This window comes from Carassius auratus, chromosome 3 (assembly GCF_003368295.1).
Source record: "Carassius auratus strain Wakin chromosome 3, ASM336829v1, whole genome shotgun sequence".
NCBI lineage: Eukaryota > Metazoa > Chordata > Actinopteri > Cypriniformes > Cyprinidae > Carassius > Carassius auratus.
This window is the reverse complement of record NC_039245.1, coordinates 12,333,088-12,351,582: the sequence shown is the minus strand read 5'-3', so window position 1 is coordinate 12,351,582 and position 18,495 is coordinate 12,333,088. Positions and strand designations below refer to the sequence as shown.

Here is an 18,495-nt window from a genome sequence, read left to right as displayed (position 1 = left end):
AGCATTCACCCTCCTTTGTCTCGTTCTTCAGCTCTCCTCCTCGTCCTCCTCCGGCTCAGGTCAGGCCTTCCATAAGCCCCGCCCTCCTCCAACAGCTCATCCAATCCGGAGTCAGTCTCACAGGTCCCACGGGAGAGGACACACCTCACATCTGAAACATTCAGCCATTCACAGCCGGCCAGATGCTCCATGCCTTCATTACTGCCAGATCTCACTGTCAGATCCCTGGCACTGATCCAAAACACAGATCCACATCTGTACCCTCCACTGGCCAGCGACTTGTGCAATTAACATCTTACAGTTGCATTGTACAGCACAACTGACGAGCTCCCGACAGACCCGTGCTACATACGGAATTCACATTACGGATCCATAAACCTATATAGAAATTTACTTAATTTTAATGCGTTTCCAAAGACACATTTCAGTCACATTTGAATGTGCTGGCTAAAAGTTATGGACACTATTTTGTTTATTTATGTTTCTGTTTCAAACCTTGATTTATTATTACTAATTATTCTTATTATTATTCTTTATATAAAAAAAAAAAAATCATTCATTCATTTACCTGTACTTGACTGACAGAAAGGGAACAGATTGTTGAAAGGGTTCATGTGATATTGCTGCCACCCAGTGGTTATATGAGTCAAATGCTGGAGATCAATATTTATATCTCTTTTAACTACTATTCTCTAAGTGTCTGTTTGTGCTCTTGTTTCTGTATCCTTGATCCTTGTGCATCTACTCCGTGTCATAATTGGGAAGTCTTTTCTGCTGTTCTTTCCTGATTTTATTTATGTTCTGTTGTGCTGTCTGTCTTTGTCATTGATGGTACAAGTCTCATCCTAAATAATAGATTATTTGTCTTCAGTTTAATGTTCATAAAATGGAAGTTCTTATCAAAGAGATCAATGCATTTTTACTTAGCAGGCTTTCATTTAAATGTAAATTATAATAATGAATCTCCCTGCTGGATTCCTGTTGATTCACTTCTGACCAGTTAAGGTTAAAGGATTTTGCATCTTTTGCAGTGTCACCTAATATTCAGACAAAGAAGCAATGCTCTGGGTGAGAGATATTCTTTGGTTGGGCAGATTAATGGAAGGAAAAATATTAATGACATACCCAAAGCTCCACATGCTTCTCTTTTAACTGAAAAATAGAAGAAATAGAACAAAGTCCACCACCTTTTGTAGCCAATCATGAGGCTCTCGCTGACTCTCAATTTACTCTTATCCGATTGGTTCCATAAACACACCATGTCAAAACATTAATCTTCATTTAGTTCATTAAAATGTAAAATTTATAATAATATATAACTGATAACTAATAACTTTTGTGTGATTTTTATTTTAGTGATTAAAATATACACATATATACACATGGAAAATAGTTAAAGAATAATTAAAGTATTCTTTGTGCTTTTTACATGAATGTCTGTTCATTGAAGAAATTCAGCTAGACAGCAAGCTATCCCCACAACAAGCAGCACGCAAGTGGGAAAAATGTAAAGAAAATATACAAGGTAGATTTTCTGATCAAATATTTTTTGTTAAATATATTAATTTCATTATTGTTTTGACAAACTCAAATGAGACAACGAAGAAAACAGCAACAAACCTTGAAACTTAAACTATGTACAATCGAGCAGTTCTGTTTTATCTTAGGAACTGAAAACTCCCCGATCTGGAGTATCCACGAAGGGAGGGGGTGACACAGCTATCTCATGGAAGTGGTTTGCTGACATGCATGAGGCAATTGGGTCTAAACCCTCAATAACACTTTCAATTTTAATTGCCTCATGCATGGCAGAGAAACCTTGTGTGGCAGCAAGAAAGCACCGGCAGAGCAGCCAGGGTCATCAAATGAAAGCAGGGGCACTTTAGGTCAGGGAAGGAAGGAGAGGAGGCCTAAAAAGAGGAAGGGTGGAGATACAGTTCTGCAGTTCCTTACGGTGGAAGCAGAATATACAAGGGAGTGTGAGAGAAGAGAAAGAAGAGAAGATGCTGAAGCTGTAAGAGAAAATAGTGGAAAACATTTAGTTTATTTTTAAGTTATTAATGAGTGCTAATAAAACATTGCAGTCACTTCATGTTGTGTCTTAATCTCAATTAGCTAACTATTTTTTGCATTTATGCTGCCTTCATGCTATTGAAATTTTCATAAATACAACTTCAGGAAGCATTCAGGTGTGACTTCAGAGTAGGAAACCCTCAACTGTGATTGGGAAACTTGGGGATAACATGGATACCAGAGTTTACAAATCGAAAGAACTTAAAAATACGGCTGTGCCGATCACGATCGGCCGATCGTTATGCGCATCTCGTCAGTAAAGCCGGTTCTCTAATCAGCGGTAAATTCCCTGAGGTGTGTGATAAGAGCAGCTGTTACTACACAAAGCCGTTGTTAACTGAGAAGATGCGCAAATAAACGCTGAAAATGAACGTGGATTTGCTCATCTTCTCAGTTAACAACGGCTCTGTGTAGTAACAGCTGCTCTAATCACGCACCTCAGGGAATTTACCGCTGATTAGAGAACCGGCTTTACTGACGACATGCGCATAACGATCGGCCGATCGTGATCGGAGCAGTCCTACTTAAAAACTTTGAACATGGTATAAAGGAGTATGCATTATGTAGTGCATTTACATTTATTTATATTTATTTGTTTTGCAAAAACTTTTATATGAAAGTACTTATATGATAATAACAACAATCAATCAGACCAACAAAAATTAAACCATTTGTAAGTGCTATGACAAGTCAGTCTAACACAGTTTATTTAGCAAGTTTTTATTTTATTTTTATAAATAAAAATAAAAACAGACTGAATAGAAAGTAATAGTAATAACAGGTCAAGTGTTGATGTAAAAATATGTCTTTGTTTCTTTAAAATTGAACATTATTGATTATATTAATTCATGATTGAACATTATTTTATTATTTTTCCAAGTACAGCTATTTTGTTAGTGACCATTTGATGCCTAGTGCTGTTATCCCAGTATTAAAAAAATACATGGATTCAAATTTGCTAAATATTAGGATAATTATGAATATGTTTCTTAATATATCTGATAAATAAGCATTGGAATGTGTCATGCTTGCAAGTAGGAATTCAGAAGAATGATTTGTAATATTTTTGAAGTTACAACATTAGAGTCACATCTACAGGCACAGTAGTTGTGCTCATTGTGCTGTCCAGAAAGTTCAGCCACTAGCCTTCCTCTGAGGTTTTCACCACTTCAGTGTACTTCTGGTTCATCCACTGTCTCACCATCTAAATTTGATGTTTCTTCAGTAACAATTAAAAAGATAACGAAAGGCAACATTTTGTTAAACCAGCGTGAAACTGTTACATTCAAAGTTAAAAAGTAGCTTGTGCTTATGGTGCAATAAACAATTTGCACAAAGCGAAATAAAAAAATTATAATTAATATTCGGCTGAAATACTAACAGCAGAACATTAAATGAATTTTTCAGAATATACTTCAAATAACATTAATAATATACATTTACAAAGATATCGGTCCTGCCAGATGTTGGTTTAATACACAACTAATCTTTCACTGGAAATTATGAATCATAAGTGTCCCAAAGTGTAGTGAGCCAGGCCTTACCATGCAGTGCACGACTTGTGTAGGTTGACTCACATCTTTTTTGTTTAAAGGGAAAGTTCACCCAAAAATTAAAATGTTATGTGTATCTGCTTACCCCCAGGGCATCCAAGTCGTAGGTGACTTTGTTGAGTTTTTTTAAAACAAACCGTTGCAGTCTGTCAGTCATGTAATGCAAGTGGATGGTAATCACGGCTAAAACATACAATCAAAAAAAAAAGAATACACAAACAAAACCAACTGAAAACCTATATTCTATTAGGTTCTTTGATAAGGTTACAATACGAAGGTCTACGTAGCAACATAACTTGCGTGATATCCCCGATGTGCGAGTCATCTCATAGCCTGCTGTCCCCACGGGTAACCTGCAGGTTAGGCTGGGGTGGGTAAAGAAATTTGACTTTATTTGCGGGGCAGGAAGGGGCAGGCCAATTAATTTCATGAAAGCAGGACCCGCAGGTTGGAAAAAAATCTGACACTGATGGTGTCAATGATATTGTTATTATTATATTTTCCCTTTATTGTAAGCTACATAACCCCTTTTGTGTTTTATTTCTTCTCCTTTCTTACTTCTATCTTCTTTCCTTTGTTAACGTTCTAAAGAAAGGAAATTGTATATTTTCATCCAATTAAAAAAAAAAAAAAAAACAATAATTCTGAAACTTGTAAAAAAATTAAAAAAAAACAGAGAGGTTATGATTGCAAACAGTTAATGTCTGCCGGCTCGTGAAATATACAACAGCCCAAAACCGGAAATAAACCAAAAGGAAACTAAACTGACCTCACAAAACAGTTCTTCAGTTGATTCCTGGAACTACTTTGAGTCATCAATGTTTCATTTAATCTTTAACCACAGGGCTGGTTTACAACAAAATACCTTGAAGTTTAAAAAAAAAAGATTCATAAATGGATATTTTCTTTATTCAAAGAAGAAGCAGATTCAGAAAAAAGTTTCTTCTGTAATTCACTGTGATTGTCACCTCATCACTTCAGACCGACAAACGAGACACATGATAACAGTAGAATAAGATCATGTTAATAAAGAGCTGCTTGTGATGATGGAGCAAAACATGAACAAATCAGAGGATTGCTGTTCCGTCACCATAATCACATCATAAGAAACAAGATATTTTATTTGTTTGCTATAGCTGAGGGAATAGTGATCATCTCAATATCAGCTGCTAATTTTGTATATTTCACAGAAATTTTGCAATCCATAAGATCATACAAGTAAATCCAAAGCAAGAAAGGATGAACCTTATTTCTCACAAATCGCTTTTCTCTTCGATGCACATGGAAGATCATTCCAGTTGTTCAGGATGGAAGATAAACCCATAATTTCAACACAGTCCTCATTTCCATCTTCGTCATTCGGCTCACCTTCAAACCAAAACCTGAACATGGATCACATTTTTGATTATTATTTAGAATCCCGAATTTTCAGTTATAACATTCCTAAAGTTTGCTGATTTAGGAACCAGAAAAAAAAGCAGATACCTTTATTTGTAACTAACTTATGGAACAGTCACAGTTCATTATAAAACAGCCAACATAAGTCATAGTACCACAAAAGCAAGTTTCACAGGTAAGTCAAAGTAGTAAAGTGAAAACGCAGAAAACTAAAACAGAGAAGATACGTTTTTCAATACAATTTATTTAGAGGATGTTTTTTTAGTTTTTAGAAGAGATGTTTTCTGCTGTTTTCTGATGGGCTAAACTTTAAACGAGAATACAGAAGACTTAAATAAATCAGCAGTGGTTATCTGTGAGCGTTTCACATCTTACCCCCTATTCAGTGGTGAATTATCCACCCATGTCAAATTGCCCTCGTTCACTATGTCAGACAAACCAATCCACGATCTCTCGCTGAGTCTGACAAGTGAAGACATGAGCCTCTGCGAGTGAATAAAAACAGGAATACAGTAAGTGTGATTCCCTTGTTCATTAACAGACACAAACTCACTCACACAAACTCACCTGCTTCTCTACACTGTTGATAATGACCAAATCCCCGCCACGATCCCTGCAGTACTGCCTGCTGGCAGACCAGCTCATCGCCTTTTTGGAAATGAAGAAGCCATCTAGACTACATTGATTTCCTAATAGAGACACTCCTTTTAAAACTCTATTCATAAAATGATAACGAAACTACGGTGGGGTGGGGGAATTACGTGGTTACTCTTTATTTTGATAGTCCACTTTAGACATTCTACTAACTACAGTTTAAGTGACTTTGTAACTACATGTCAACTACATGTCAACTAATTCTCATTAATTTGCAACTACATGTCTACTAACTCTCAGAGTAGACAGTTAGGGTAGGTTTATGGTTAGTGTAAATTGACAAAGAAAGTTTTAGAAGACATTAAGCATACAGTCTACTAATACTCTACTAACTGCTAGTTGACATGTAGTTGCAAAGTTAATTACTGTTAGTAGAATGTGGACTATTGAAATAAAGTGTTACTAATTACAGGTTTATACTGACCTCCTTTAGAAACGTTCTTATTCAGTTCATCGCTCTTGACTTTGTATGCAAAATCTGGAATCCTCTGAACCAAAGAGTCAAAATCCCTCTGTAATTGGCTTTTCTCAACAGAGAGATCATTGAATTTGGTCTCCAGCTCCAGTTTCTTCTGACTCAAAGAGCTGAAGTTGTTCTGCAGCTGGTGTTTCTCAGTCATTAGATCAGTGTACTTGTCCTGTAAGCTGTTGATGCTTTGATTGAACTCTTCAGCTGTGTTCTTGTAACTCTTTATCAGGTCTCTGTCTGCTGTGACGGCGTTGTGCTGCAGTATGATGAAGATCAGCAGAAGAACACAAATGAGCCCGAGACTCACTGTGATCAACACCAAACATCTTCTTCCTCCTGAGGAACAGGTCCAAAACTCACAGATATCAGTTAATTCACTTTGCATTATTATAAATGATGTTCCACTTCAGGCTTTTTAGATAATCTATTATTTTGTTTAAATATATTTGATATTTTAATTTAATATAATATATAAGTGACTGAAATTGCATATGTAACAGTTTACATTTCCTAAAACATTACTAAAACAGTCTCTGCTTCAAATGAAACTTTCTACTTACTGCACTGTAGAGCTTTTCCTTTAGCCGGGATGTAACTCCGTGTTCGAGGTGCAGAAGTGTCTTCGTCCCTTTCATAAATGGCCTCAAACTCCATGTTTTGCTCCTGTGTCTTGCCGTACATCTTCACGATGAGTTGTGATATTCATAATGATGACAATTTTTTTTTTTTATAAAGCCTAATATTGCAAAATCTATACAGGAAGTGGTTTCATATGACTCTGGCCTTTAATAAGGATATAGACTTCCAGTTTGAAACTCTCCTCAGATCCAGCCACGTGTACAGAATTACAAAACTATGTTAGCAGCTACAAAATCCAACAAGAAGAATCTGTGACCACACAAAAGACCACCCATATTAGACAGACATATTGTGTGTTCAACGCATAACCAAAAACATCTATGCTTTGGTTGTTCTTTAGTTGAGAGTAACATCTGAATTTTTTATGTAAGGTTTTTTTTTTCAGAAGAAGAAAGTGACTTTGGTGTTATCTGATTGTATGGGGGTCTTGTTGAAGGGTTAGAGCAGTGAATGGGAGCAAATATATTTTTTGCATTCCCATTTGCTCAAATAGTAAAAGAAGAATGCCATGATAGTGCTTTCATGAATTTAAATAAAAGGAAAAATATTGAGCGAGACTGATAATGGAAGTCAGAATACAGAAAGATGTCAAATTTACGATCCCTCCCCATAGACGCCGCAATAGAAACACCCTTTCATTTGCCTAACCGTTTTTTTGTAATTTGAGTCCAAGGTGATATAATACGAGGTATAGTGTTATAAAGGTACCTACAAATATGAAAAATGTTGAGGTTTTACGATGCTGATGACCATCACAGTTTTGTGAATAGGGTCTATTATATGGATGTATTTGTTTTAGACTTTATATTAGTATGTTAAAAATAAGACCATCAACAAGAGTTGCTGAATGTGCAGCTCTTCCACAAACTCATCCAGCACAACCTTGAAAGACATTTCTAACAAATTCTATTAAAAGAATATCCTCCACTTATACTTTTCTTGAATTTTCACTTCTGCTTCTGCAGCTCACTCTTGAAGCTGTTATGCTGCTGCGAGTGTTGTTGATTACTGAATTGCTGGTGACATTCCTCATTTAACTGGTAAATGGATGAAAACTTTGAGTAAACTTTAAGAGTTCTGATAACTAAAAAAAAAAATATATATATATATATATATATATATCAGGTTCTGGGCTTAAGGTGAGCCGAATAACTAACATTGTAAAAAAATGTTTACTGTATTGAATTGATTTCTTCAAAACACAGCTCCAGAAGAAAAACTGGAATGATCTCTCATGCTTTGATAAGAGAAAGGGATTTGTGAGAAATTGTATCACTATTACCTGTCTTTAAATCACGGTCTGTCACTGCATTGAGGTGATAATCACAGTGGACTGCAGAAGTCTAAAAGTAGGCCTGATTCTCCCAGTTATTCTGATGTCAAGTGTCTGTAAAATTGCTTTTGAATTGAATTGCTTTCTCTATGAATAATATGGTCAATAACCATTATTACCAAATGGCATCTTTGTTTTTATTTCATATTATTCTTGTGCATCTGCTTTATTGTCCTTGATTGATATTTATTCAGTGTTATATTGTGAAGAGAAGCTGATAAAATTGAAAATATTTCTCCTTCGTCACTTGTCAGATCACTTTTTGTTTCCACGTTTGTGGTTTTACCTGCACATTTGTGCTTTGTGAGTTAGTGTTTATTGAATGCTGTTAGTGGACATCACAGTACATATGCGTTTAACATCCAAAAAAAATTAATATACACCAGGCATTCAGAAGATGGTTTCCCGTTTACTGGCCAACACAACATCAACAAATTACATGCAATTACATACATTGCCCTGCTTTTTATTCACCTGCAGCGTCACTCTTTTCAGGGTTGCGCAAAGCCCATTGAAAGGCAATCCTGCAACAAGCGACGGCTAAAGCTAGCGCTTCCGGTCTGGCCTATTAATCTTCAACATGTTTTACAATAAACAATCCTATTGGATTGAACTATTTTTAGAAATGATGATGAAAAAAATAAATAAAAAAAAACTTTTATAAGTGAAGTTACTTTTTGCAACAAGTGTGATTCAGCAGAGAAACGAAATTTCTCATTAATTCCTATTCACAATGGCAATAAAGTGCCGCACAATTTTCACAACTGAAAATCAATGACATCAAGGCAGTAATGTGATTGGTTATTAAGGGACACGGGATCCAAGTTGTTGAAAGCTGTTATGCTTTTTCCAATAGTAAGTAATACAGACCCTCTCATCTCATAAGACAATCTTTTAATCAGAGACTTCTATCTTAGCCCAATTTAGTAATTGTGATTTAGCAATACTAGGTGCCTAATAGTTAATGCAAGATGTGAGAAAGAGAAGTAGAAGTGAGGAGAAGTGTGAAAGTATAGAAGAAGCCACAATTCAGGAAGTCCATATATTTTTATACTTTTCAATGATATCAGATAAGAGAAGGGTAAGCCCACTACAATTGTGCTTAGTCATGTTTAACCATCCATAGGGTATTAGAAGGAGTTTATTAATCCTGCACATCTGGAACTTAAATAAACTTACATCTTACGTCACACAATCAGTCATATATGTTGAGAATGCATGATTAATAGATTTATAAATAATAGATGAATAAATAAGTATAAAAGTCACCCAAAAGTCATAAAGATAACTTCATAAGGAAATTCATAATACATAATATCTGTATAAATATGACAATTATAATAATATATAATATTTTTTCTAAATAAGTCGGGACACTAAAAATAGATCTGAAATACGGGACTGTCCCAGGACGTCTGGTCACCCTGTTATAATTGTTCAGAATTATTGTGAATAAAAATCTTTAACAATAATTTCAATAATTTACAATAACTATCATTACAGTTATTCACAAGAACATACAAATGATATTTTTTGATGTATTATAAGGTATTAATGCATTAGGAATATTTATATTGCATTAATACTCAGGCTTGAAGTGAAGTGACTGTTCAGCAAACAACAGTCTCCATGCAGGTGTCATCCAGACATGTTTTAGGTTTATGGTAAGAGATATTTTAATGAGGTTGTGCACCATTGCATTGCAGTCTATTTTTGTCTATCCTCAACATTATCAGTCAGAGGAGCTACAAAAGGCAGATGCATGTAAATGATTCCTGTCTTGATAGCAATAGTCATTTGTGTAATTACGGTTGTGCCACAAACTTTTACAAGTAAGAAAACTGGAAAACAAGAAAATAATACTGTAGCGGAGAATTACCTGTTGTTGACCTATAAAAGTTGTCCAAAAGCATACAATTCCTGTTAACCTGTAAAACAGGCTCTCCTTATAAACAAAATCAGCAGGAGAAATTTGCGTTTACTTCAATACACAAAGCCATTTTTCACTAAAATGTTGTTATCTTCATTTTCGGTGGACAATGCTAAAAGCACATGTCAGTGACACTGAGCACACAATCATCTCCTCACCTTTTCGTGAATGCTGGCTGTAAATGTATGCATCCCGGAATACAAACTTAATGCAATATAGTTACCCTGCCATTCAATAAAATAATCCAAACACAATAAATCATGAGGAAAATCCCAGCTACTGGGAAAAGTCATCAATTATGCATGATATGTATGATTCAGATATACAGCTATGCATATTTTGAGGCTTTCTGGAATGATGTTTCAGTTCATAAATTTTAAATTGATTGTGATGGATTTATAGGGACATTTTTTATTACCCTATAAATCCATCACATTCAGAAAATTAATTGCAGTTCTCTTTGCAAAAATAGTTTCTCTATAAAAATTCCAGTGTCGTGTGTAACAACCTTTCATCAAGTGGGCAAACAGGCTGGGACAGCCACCATTATTAATGAAGACAGAAATAGTGAGCAGTGTTTCACTGTAGAAACACTTATAAGCTGTAAAGTTCCATTGCAAATTAAATATTTTTGTGGATGTTCACTCCACATCACCATGTTTAGATGAATATTAAATGTTACTACCAAGCAAAAAGACCACTGTTCTCATTTCTTACGAATTAAATTAAAATACCTGCTGAAAGATTTCTGCAGGTCCACCAATCCTGAACATCAAAAGATGATAATCTGGCAATGGTTCATTCCTGCACGATCAATGTCAAAGTGCAGCGGGGTTCAATGGTGGCTGTGGTCGGTCACGTGGGCAGTGGAAAATCCTCTCTTCTGTCTGCAGTGTTGGGAGAAATGGAAAAGAAAAGTGGCCATGTCACAGTATCGGTTAATCACTCTGAAAAATAACTAAAAATGTATTGCCATCATTCACAAATTTCACATATAATTTTGCTAACACTCTCTTTCAGGGCTCTGTGGCTTACGTGCCTCAGCAAGCATGGATCCAGAATGCCACTCGGACGGGAGAGGAAAGACAGCTGGAACCAGAAAGAGGCCTGTGCTCTCCTACTAGACCTGGAAATCCTGCCTGAAAGAGATGCCACAGAGATTGGAGAGAAGGTAAACATGAACTGAGAATGATTCCGAAAAAGACATGACAGAATAAAGTGAAAAGCTATTGAGAGAGTGAAGGAATATGCCAAAACAACAAAAGAGGTAAAGTTGTTCTGAATGCTGTTCTTTTCCCATAAATTATTTTATATAAAGTGACAAAAGTATATGTGTACGTTCATTCTTAAGGTAAATATGTTAGTCTTGGGTTGTCGCAGGCATCATGGACGATCGAGGACAGTCCACTCCCATCACACTGGCCCAGATCCGGATCCATTGGATTCCAGGAATATGGACTTCAGAAGCGCAGCAGTCTTGACTGGGCCTTAAAATACATTTCTCTCAGTGTCAATGAATATAACATCAAGCACAATGTGTCATATTTGTGCTTTATTTGTAATGCTTTCCAAGTTTTTCCACTGAATCGATTTAGGTTTGAATTGTGGGAAGAGGCCGGAAAATCATCTCTTGATCTCTGAATCTTCCGGATCCTTGAAGTGGCAAAAGGAAAGATCTTCATAGATGGGATAAACATTGCAGAGGTTGGGCTTCATGAACTGAGGTCTCGCATCACCATTATCCCACAGATACACGTGAACATGTAAAAACAGATTGAACACCATGTAAATATGAAAAAACTTAACGCTTGAGTATTTTATTTTCAACCCTTTTTCCCCAAGGATCCAAAGCTGTTCTCTGGTTCCTTGCATATGAATCTGGACCCCTTTGATGGCTACAGTGATGAGGAGGTCTGGAGAGCTCTGGAGCTCGCACATCTCAAGAACTTTGTGTCTGGCCTTTCTGACAAACTCCTTCTCAACAATCTTTATTCTTCATTTGAACCAAATCTCAGTCAAGAAAAGCACAAAGCTCAGGATGAAGAAGTTTTGCCTGTAATAGCTGTTCTACTTGAGCAGGTGTCCATGTTTTCTCCAGTATTACAGAAGCGGTGTGCTTCAGCATTCTCCTGCTGATTCTTTAACTGACGTCTGAGGTGCTAAAACAACAGACTGAAGCCCTCATGTCATCAACAATCTCAGAATACAAAGACTTGTGTAACGTAATCTTACCGTAGAGGTGTTCAGTAGGTCAATATAATGCACACTTCAGATGGACGGCCATGTTCACAACCTCTCACTGCTGTCAAACTGAAGTTTCCTGGAAATGTGTAGTTTATTATAGATCCCAACTAGCTGTAGAACTAGTTGCAATTCTACTTGAACATTTTCAGTTTGTTACAAGAATGTATTATTATGTCGGCACATTAAACCCTAAATTCCCATAAAGGTGAAAGGTGCATCTGTTTATGATCTGAGAAAAAAATCCACTCATGTTAAAAACAATGCAACGCCCACCCATCCTTATGCAGAATTTTCTGTGTAAATTAAAACTTGTATTGTTTCTATAATCTAAAAGTTTAAATCAGTATTTATTGAATTTTGTTTATATTTATAATGTTTCCAGGCACACTTCATCTGAGACTGTCAAAACTTGAAAATGCCCTTATTTTTTGCACAGCCTCAGTAAAATAAATGTTGGTAGTAGTGATCTGGAATTTATTTCTTTTTCGCTCTGACAAAATCACATTTTGAGAGACTGACTTCCAAAAGTACAAAATAATGAGCTCAAGTTAAAACAATAACAAAAGGCTCTTTACAAAAATTTATTAATATTTACCCTGTACACATACAAATTATTTATGAAACTAAGCACACTTAAAACTAGTGCATGTATACAAATATCAAATAATATATTTGGTTACATACAATTCATATAAATATATAACAAATTAGATCTTTTTTTTATTAGTCAGTTTAAAAAAAAAAAAGTATTTAAAATAATATCACTCCCACCAAACCTGAAATATAAACCTTAGTTTGACCTTTTTCTACAGAACAATAAGTGCTTTCATCATTTTTGGTGAAATAATCACTGAGAAATAATAGTAAACAAAGATCATGAATCAAACACGCCAACTAAATACATTACCAATGAAAACAGAAGGTCATTGTAGACTCCACTGCATGGTATTGGTAAGATGAGGCTTAAGTTGCCATTAGTGGGAGATACCCAGTAATAAATATGTTATAGTTATATGATAAAATAAATTATGCAAAAAAAGAAATATTGTAACAGATTTTAAACTTTAAATAAGGATTAAATGAGAGAAAACAATGGCTTTCTAGAGATGAAATTCTCCTTTGGGAACTTTTTTTGATAATAAGGATACCTTCAAACATTAACTTTGGCTTGGGATGAAGCAGCTGATGCTCGTGGAGGGATTTTCCCAGCAGCTGTTTGGTCAGTATACAACTCATCACTGCATCAGTGGTAGAATGCACAGAGAAATTTTGTTCTTTACTCTTTCAAGTGAAGCAATGATACAAATAGAATTGTTCTCATTACTAACAATCAACCCCATCAGGAAAGTGCGGCTTAGCGGTAAAGTGAGACGTCTTCCAAATGAAAACAGACAACAAAAACAGCCTTGAAGAAATAAAACTAGTTTCAAACATCCCGAATGTTGGCATTAAACAACCTTCAAAGCAGCATTTGCAGTGAAAACTAGAATGTGACTGAAAACCGAAGGCTACAGTAGCTGAGGATGGAGTGGTGTCATGTTCACACTATGAGTGTGAGCTCCAGAAGCTCACAGAAGAGTCCATGTCACACAAGGTCCACTCTCCATGGGCTCTACCCAGTGATGTGTCCTCTTCAGCACCTCTACTTATCAGACCAAACCTGAGTCTTTGGCCATCTTGTAGAAAATTCCCTTCTTGGCAATTAAATTGGACGGAGAATCAAATTCTGCCATCTGGCCTTTATCGAGAACCAGCACCCTTTCAAGAGATAATGTAAGAAATATTTAGTGCTACATAAACATTTTAGAAATATTATTATATAACAATTATAATACAGGGTTGGTGTAGTCTTTATATTTTATTATTATTTATAACTCTTTTAAGTTTCTTTAACCTTGTGTAGTCCATGATGGTGTTGAGACGGTGTGCGATGGTGAGAACGGTGCAGTCCTCAAACTGAGTTCGGATAGTGGACTGAATCAGATCGTCCGTCTCCAGGTCTACAGCTGCAGTGGCTTCATCCAAAACCAGAATCTTGGTCTTCCTGAGGAGAGCTCGAGCCAAGCAAACCAGCTGCCGCTGACCCAAACTGAAACCCAGAATATATCCAGTCAGAAACAGTCATATTAGATTGGAGTCAAATGAAGAATAACCATTGTTGAGAAGGTGTTTTTTACCTGAGATTCTCTCCTCCCTCTGAACACTCATGGTTGAGTTTGTCAGAAAGGCCAGACACAAAGTTCTTGAGATGTGCGAGTTCCAGAGCTCTCCAGACCTCCTCATCAGTGTAGCCATCAAAGGGGTCCAGATTCATACGCAAGGAACCAGAGAACAGCACTGGATCCTGGGACAGAGGAAAAGGGGTTTAGAAATACAAAAGAAAAACTAAAAACAGCTCAATTCTCATTGGCAAGTTAACTGAAGAAATGAAATCATTCTGAGAGGAAAACATTAATTTGAAAACTTTAATAGTGATATCCTCATTTGAGTGACTTGAAATGAACGTTTAGGTGTATTTAAGTCCAGTGCCTGAGGAATGATTGTGATTCTGGATCGTAGCTCGTGCAGGCCAAGCTCAGCAATGTTGACTCCATCGACACGGATCTCCCCTTGAGCTGCTTCGATGATGCGGAAGAGCCCTAATGTCAAAGAGGACTTTCCTGCTCCTGTCCTACCCACATTTCCCACCTAAGAAAAACACACACACACACACATACATGATTAACTCTGCATGTTTATGAGGACATTTTAGGTGAATAGGTATCTAAATGAGCACTGTTTATTGATGAAGTCAAAGCTTGAACTGATTCTGGATATTGTGATTGCTCTACGCACCTTTTCTCCTCCCTCAATGTTGACTGAGATATCAGAAATAGCCAGCTCTAAGTCCTCTCTGTATCTCAAGCCAAAGTTGTGGATTTCAATATGACCAGCGGTCGGCCAGCCAGCAGGCAGAGTTGAGTGCTCCGACCTCCATTCAGCCTGTAAACAGAGACATTAATGCAGCATAGACCAATCACATCTCAATAATCCATCTTTAACACGGAAACCAGAAATACACGAGTTTAACCTGGACTACTTTCAGGAAGTTGACATGATATAGTTCATCTAATACTATTTTAAATCACAACTTTTGAATTATAGTGTAATGAATCAAATATTTATGAAGTGTATGCAATCAGTTTCATTTTTTTAATCATTTAAAAAATTCATGTCACAACGATAGTCAAGAAAAAAAAAAGTTAACTGGACATAGTAAAAAAAAAAACATCTACAAAACAAAAACAAAACACTTGAAAAATGTGAAAAATTTACCCATTACAAGATCTCACACAAACACTTAACTTTCATAAATTTCTAAATAATCATAGTAAATTTTTTCCCAGAAACTAGTTCCACATCTTGTGGACATATACTATGCAGAACTCTACACAAGTACAGAATGAACAAACACAATCTGGCCTGCTGGGTGCACTGACCTCTTTCTCTGTGTCTCCATATTCCTTCACCTTCTCCACTGCCACTATGTTAGTTTCCAGCTCAGAGGACATCCGCACCAGCCAGTTCAGAGATGCTGTGACCTGTGAGAGAAATCAGAACTAGTAAGGACTTGACTGGACATCTGGTCTGTATCTCATCGTTTTAGAAGTTAAACTGACCTGCAGCGCATAGGAGATGGACAGCCCCATGATACCTGGACTCAGACTGTCCCTGGCCATCACTGCAAAAAAGGGCTGCAAATGTCACAATACAGTTTCCCACAAACTCTAACCTCACTGCCAACCATCTGCAGGACACAGAGGCACAAAGACACACACAAATCATCAGCTTTCCAAAAACTAAAACACTAATGCATGTGAGGTGCTGAGAGTTCTCACCGGTTGGCTACAATGCTGGGGAAATAAGCTTTTTGGTTGTGGTCTACTCTGCCGTCACTCTCTCTGATGAAGCGTTGCTGTTCTCCAAATGCTCTGATCACACTGGTTCCCAGCAGTGTCTCGTTGAAGTGTGTGTAGACAGGAGAGCGACTCACAGACTCCAGTCGTTTCAGCTGCCGAGAGGACGCCACGTAAAAACGCTGACAGAAATGAAAAGACAAATGTTAGAGTAGAACCCAGCAAATGATTACACTTACATTGAAGTTTTAGATCTCAAATATTTTCTATCTAAATGTTATTTAGCCTAGAGAATTGCTAGCCTTTCCTAACATGCAGCCGCAAGGTAAAACAACTGGCTGACCTGTACAAAGAAGTAGAACAGGCCCAGCGGCGGGATGATGATGGCTACCAGTGGTGTGGCAATGAGGATGACAGCACATGAGCCCAGCACATTAAACATGGAGCCCATGAACATTTTTATTATGCTAGGAATGACTGAGTCAATGGTGTCCGTCTCTTTGGCAAAGCGGTTGACCAGATTGCCACTGGGTGTGCGTTCGAAGAAAGACATGGGAGATCTCAGGACGTTGTAGAGCATCGTCTGGTGCAGGTAGCGGGAGGCTAGGATCCCACCAACCGACACCGACACAGAATAGCAGAACACTGCAATACCTATCAGAGAGATAGAGAAAAAGAAAAAAAGGCATCAAAAACTAGCTTCAAAATCAAAATGGTTTCTGGACAAATAAGCTAATTAATAATAATAATAATAATATAAAATAACTAAATAGACATATTAATGACAGATATGTAGTTAAAAAAAAAATGCATTGCATTAAAATTATTTTAAGTGGCTGCAATTTAACATGTTTTCAATTTAAAGAGTTTAATACTAAATCAATATCATAATTATTAATTGGCAGGTATAAAAACATATATTTTTAATAAATAACTATATATATTGAAAGGTGAGTATTTGTTGATATGATCACATTAAGGAAAAATATTCTATCTAAATATTGTCAACATTTTACGATATTCAATAATATATCTGTATATGTTAACATTTGCTTTTAAATAATAAAAAAACATGATTTTCTTTTGGCCATTAAAAACAAACAAACAAACAAAACTATTTAGGAATTAATCAGCTAATTTAAGCAGCTAAATAAAAATCTAGACCAAGTGATCACTTAGTGCTTCTAATTAAATTAACACATTTAGCTCTAACTGAAGTAGTGCAAAACAAGTACAGAAAAGTACATTTCTGTCAACTTTTTAGTGCATGCAATTCACAATTCACAAGTTTTTTAGCCAAGAACCACAAGTCTGTCAACTGTCTGTAGTTTTAAGAGAAGCTCTGTGGCATGAAACTATGTTCCCACTGACACTTAAAACCCTCTTAGATGGGCAGCTAGTTGCTGAACGAACATAGCTATTTTTATATAGAAATATATATAAATGAATACCAAAGACTTTTGCCACTCAATCTGTCTATATTATGAAAACTGGTAAATATAACAGTAAAATTCCCTAATAGTAATTCCAAATGGACATAGTCCATGTTTCACTATTCAAACATCAGCGGTTGAGTAAGAGCATATATTCAGCGATCACAAACATTACAGTCGAGATGTCATGACAGAACACAGACCGGCTGAACGATGCATTCATTAGATTGCTAAACTACCGCTTGTTAGTGTTTTCAGATCATCGGGCGGCGGCGCTTCCACAATGAGGAGTTAGCAAGTACGAAACATACACCGTGCAGAAAATGTCTTCTTGTAACAGCGAAGCTCCGATTCGGGGATTTAAACTCTTGTTATCTGGCAGCCGCTCTCATAGAGCAGTCAGCAGTTACAGGTTCCTTTTTTGGGCGTTCGGCACATTCTTTTGGGAAAGTATGCTTGAATTTGAAATATTCGATATTCAAATTTTACATCGTCATCAAAATTATTCCGATATTAACTAATATTGATATATTGTCCAGCCCTACACCAAAATGAAAAATTATTTATTACAAATTCCAACTAACAGTGACAATTTAGCTCAAAACTTTTTTATATAAAAGTTGTCATATTAAAAATGTTTTCAGGCATTTCAAATGTGAATATAAGAAATCCCACACAACAATCTGACCTTGTGAGATTCCAAGGGCTCCATACACCCCTAAACGCATCTCTCTGTTGGGCTGGGTGTTGTTGATAACAGGGTCATCTGTCCAGAGACTGAGCCAGTAGTTTGAGCCCAGAGAGGACAGATGATGACAGAAGAACAGAAAGATACTGAAGATGGACAGGGGCAAGCCGATAGCCTTCATGTAC

General features: G+C 36.4%; 1 protein-coding gene and 1 pseudogene across 1 annotated transcript; both read right to left on the bottom strand.

Moving 5' to 3' along the window:
* Window positions 1–4,515: 4,515 nt before the first annotated feature.
* On the bottom strand, window positions 4,516–6,866 carry LOC113048429 (C-type lectin domain family 4 member M-like). Its single transcript, XM_026210234.1, has 5 exons — window positions 6,708–6,866; window positions 6,103–6,483; window positions 5,592–5,713; window positions 5,400–5,509; window positions 4,516–5,008 (listed from the first exon to the last, which is right to left on the bottom strand). Exons 1-5 carry the CDS (start codon window positions 6,826–6,828, stop codon window positions 4,873–4,875), a joined length of 870 nt encoding a protein of 289 aa, XP_026066019.1. The 5' UTR covers window positions 6,829–6,866; the 3' UTR covers window positions 4,516–4,872.
* A 5,993-nt stretch (window positions 6,867–12,859) lies between these two features.
* LOC113048364 (multidrug resistance-associated protein 1-like) lies at window positions 12,860–18,489 on the bottom strand (annotated as a pseudogene).
* Between the last annotated feature and the right edge of the window lie 6 nt (window positions 18,490–18,495).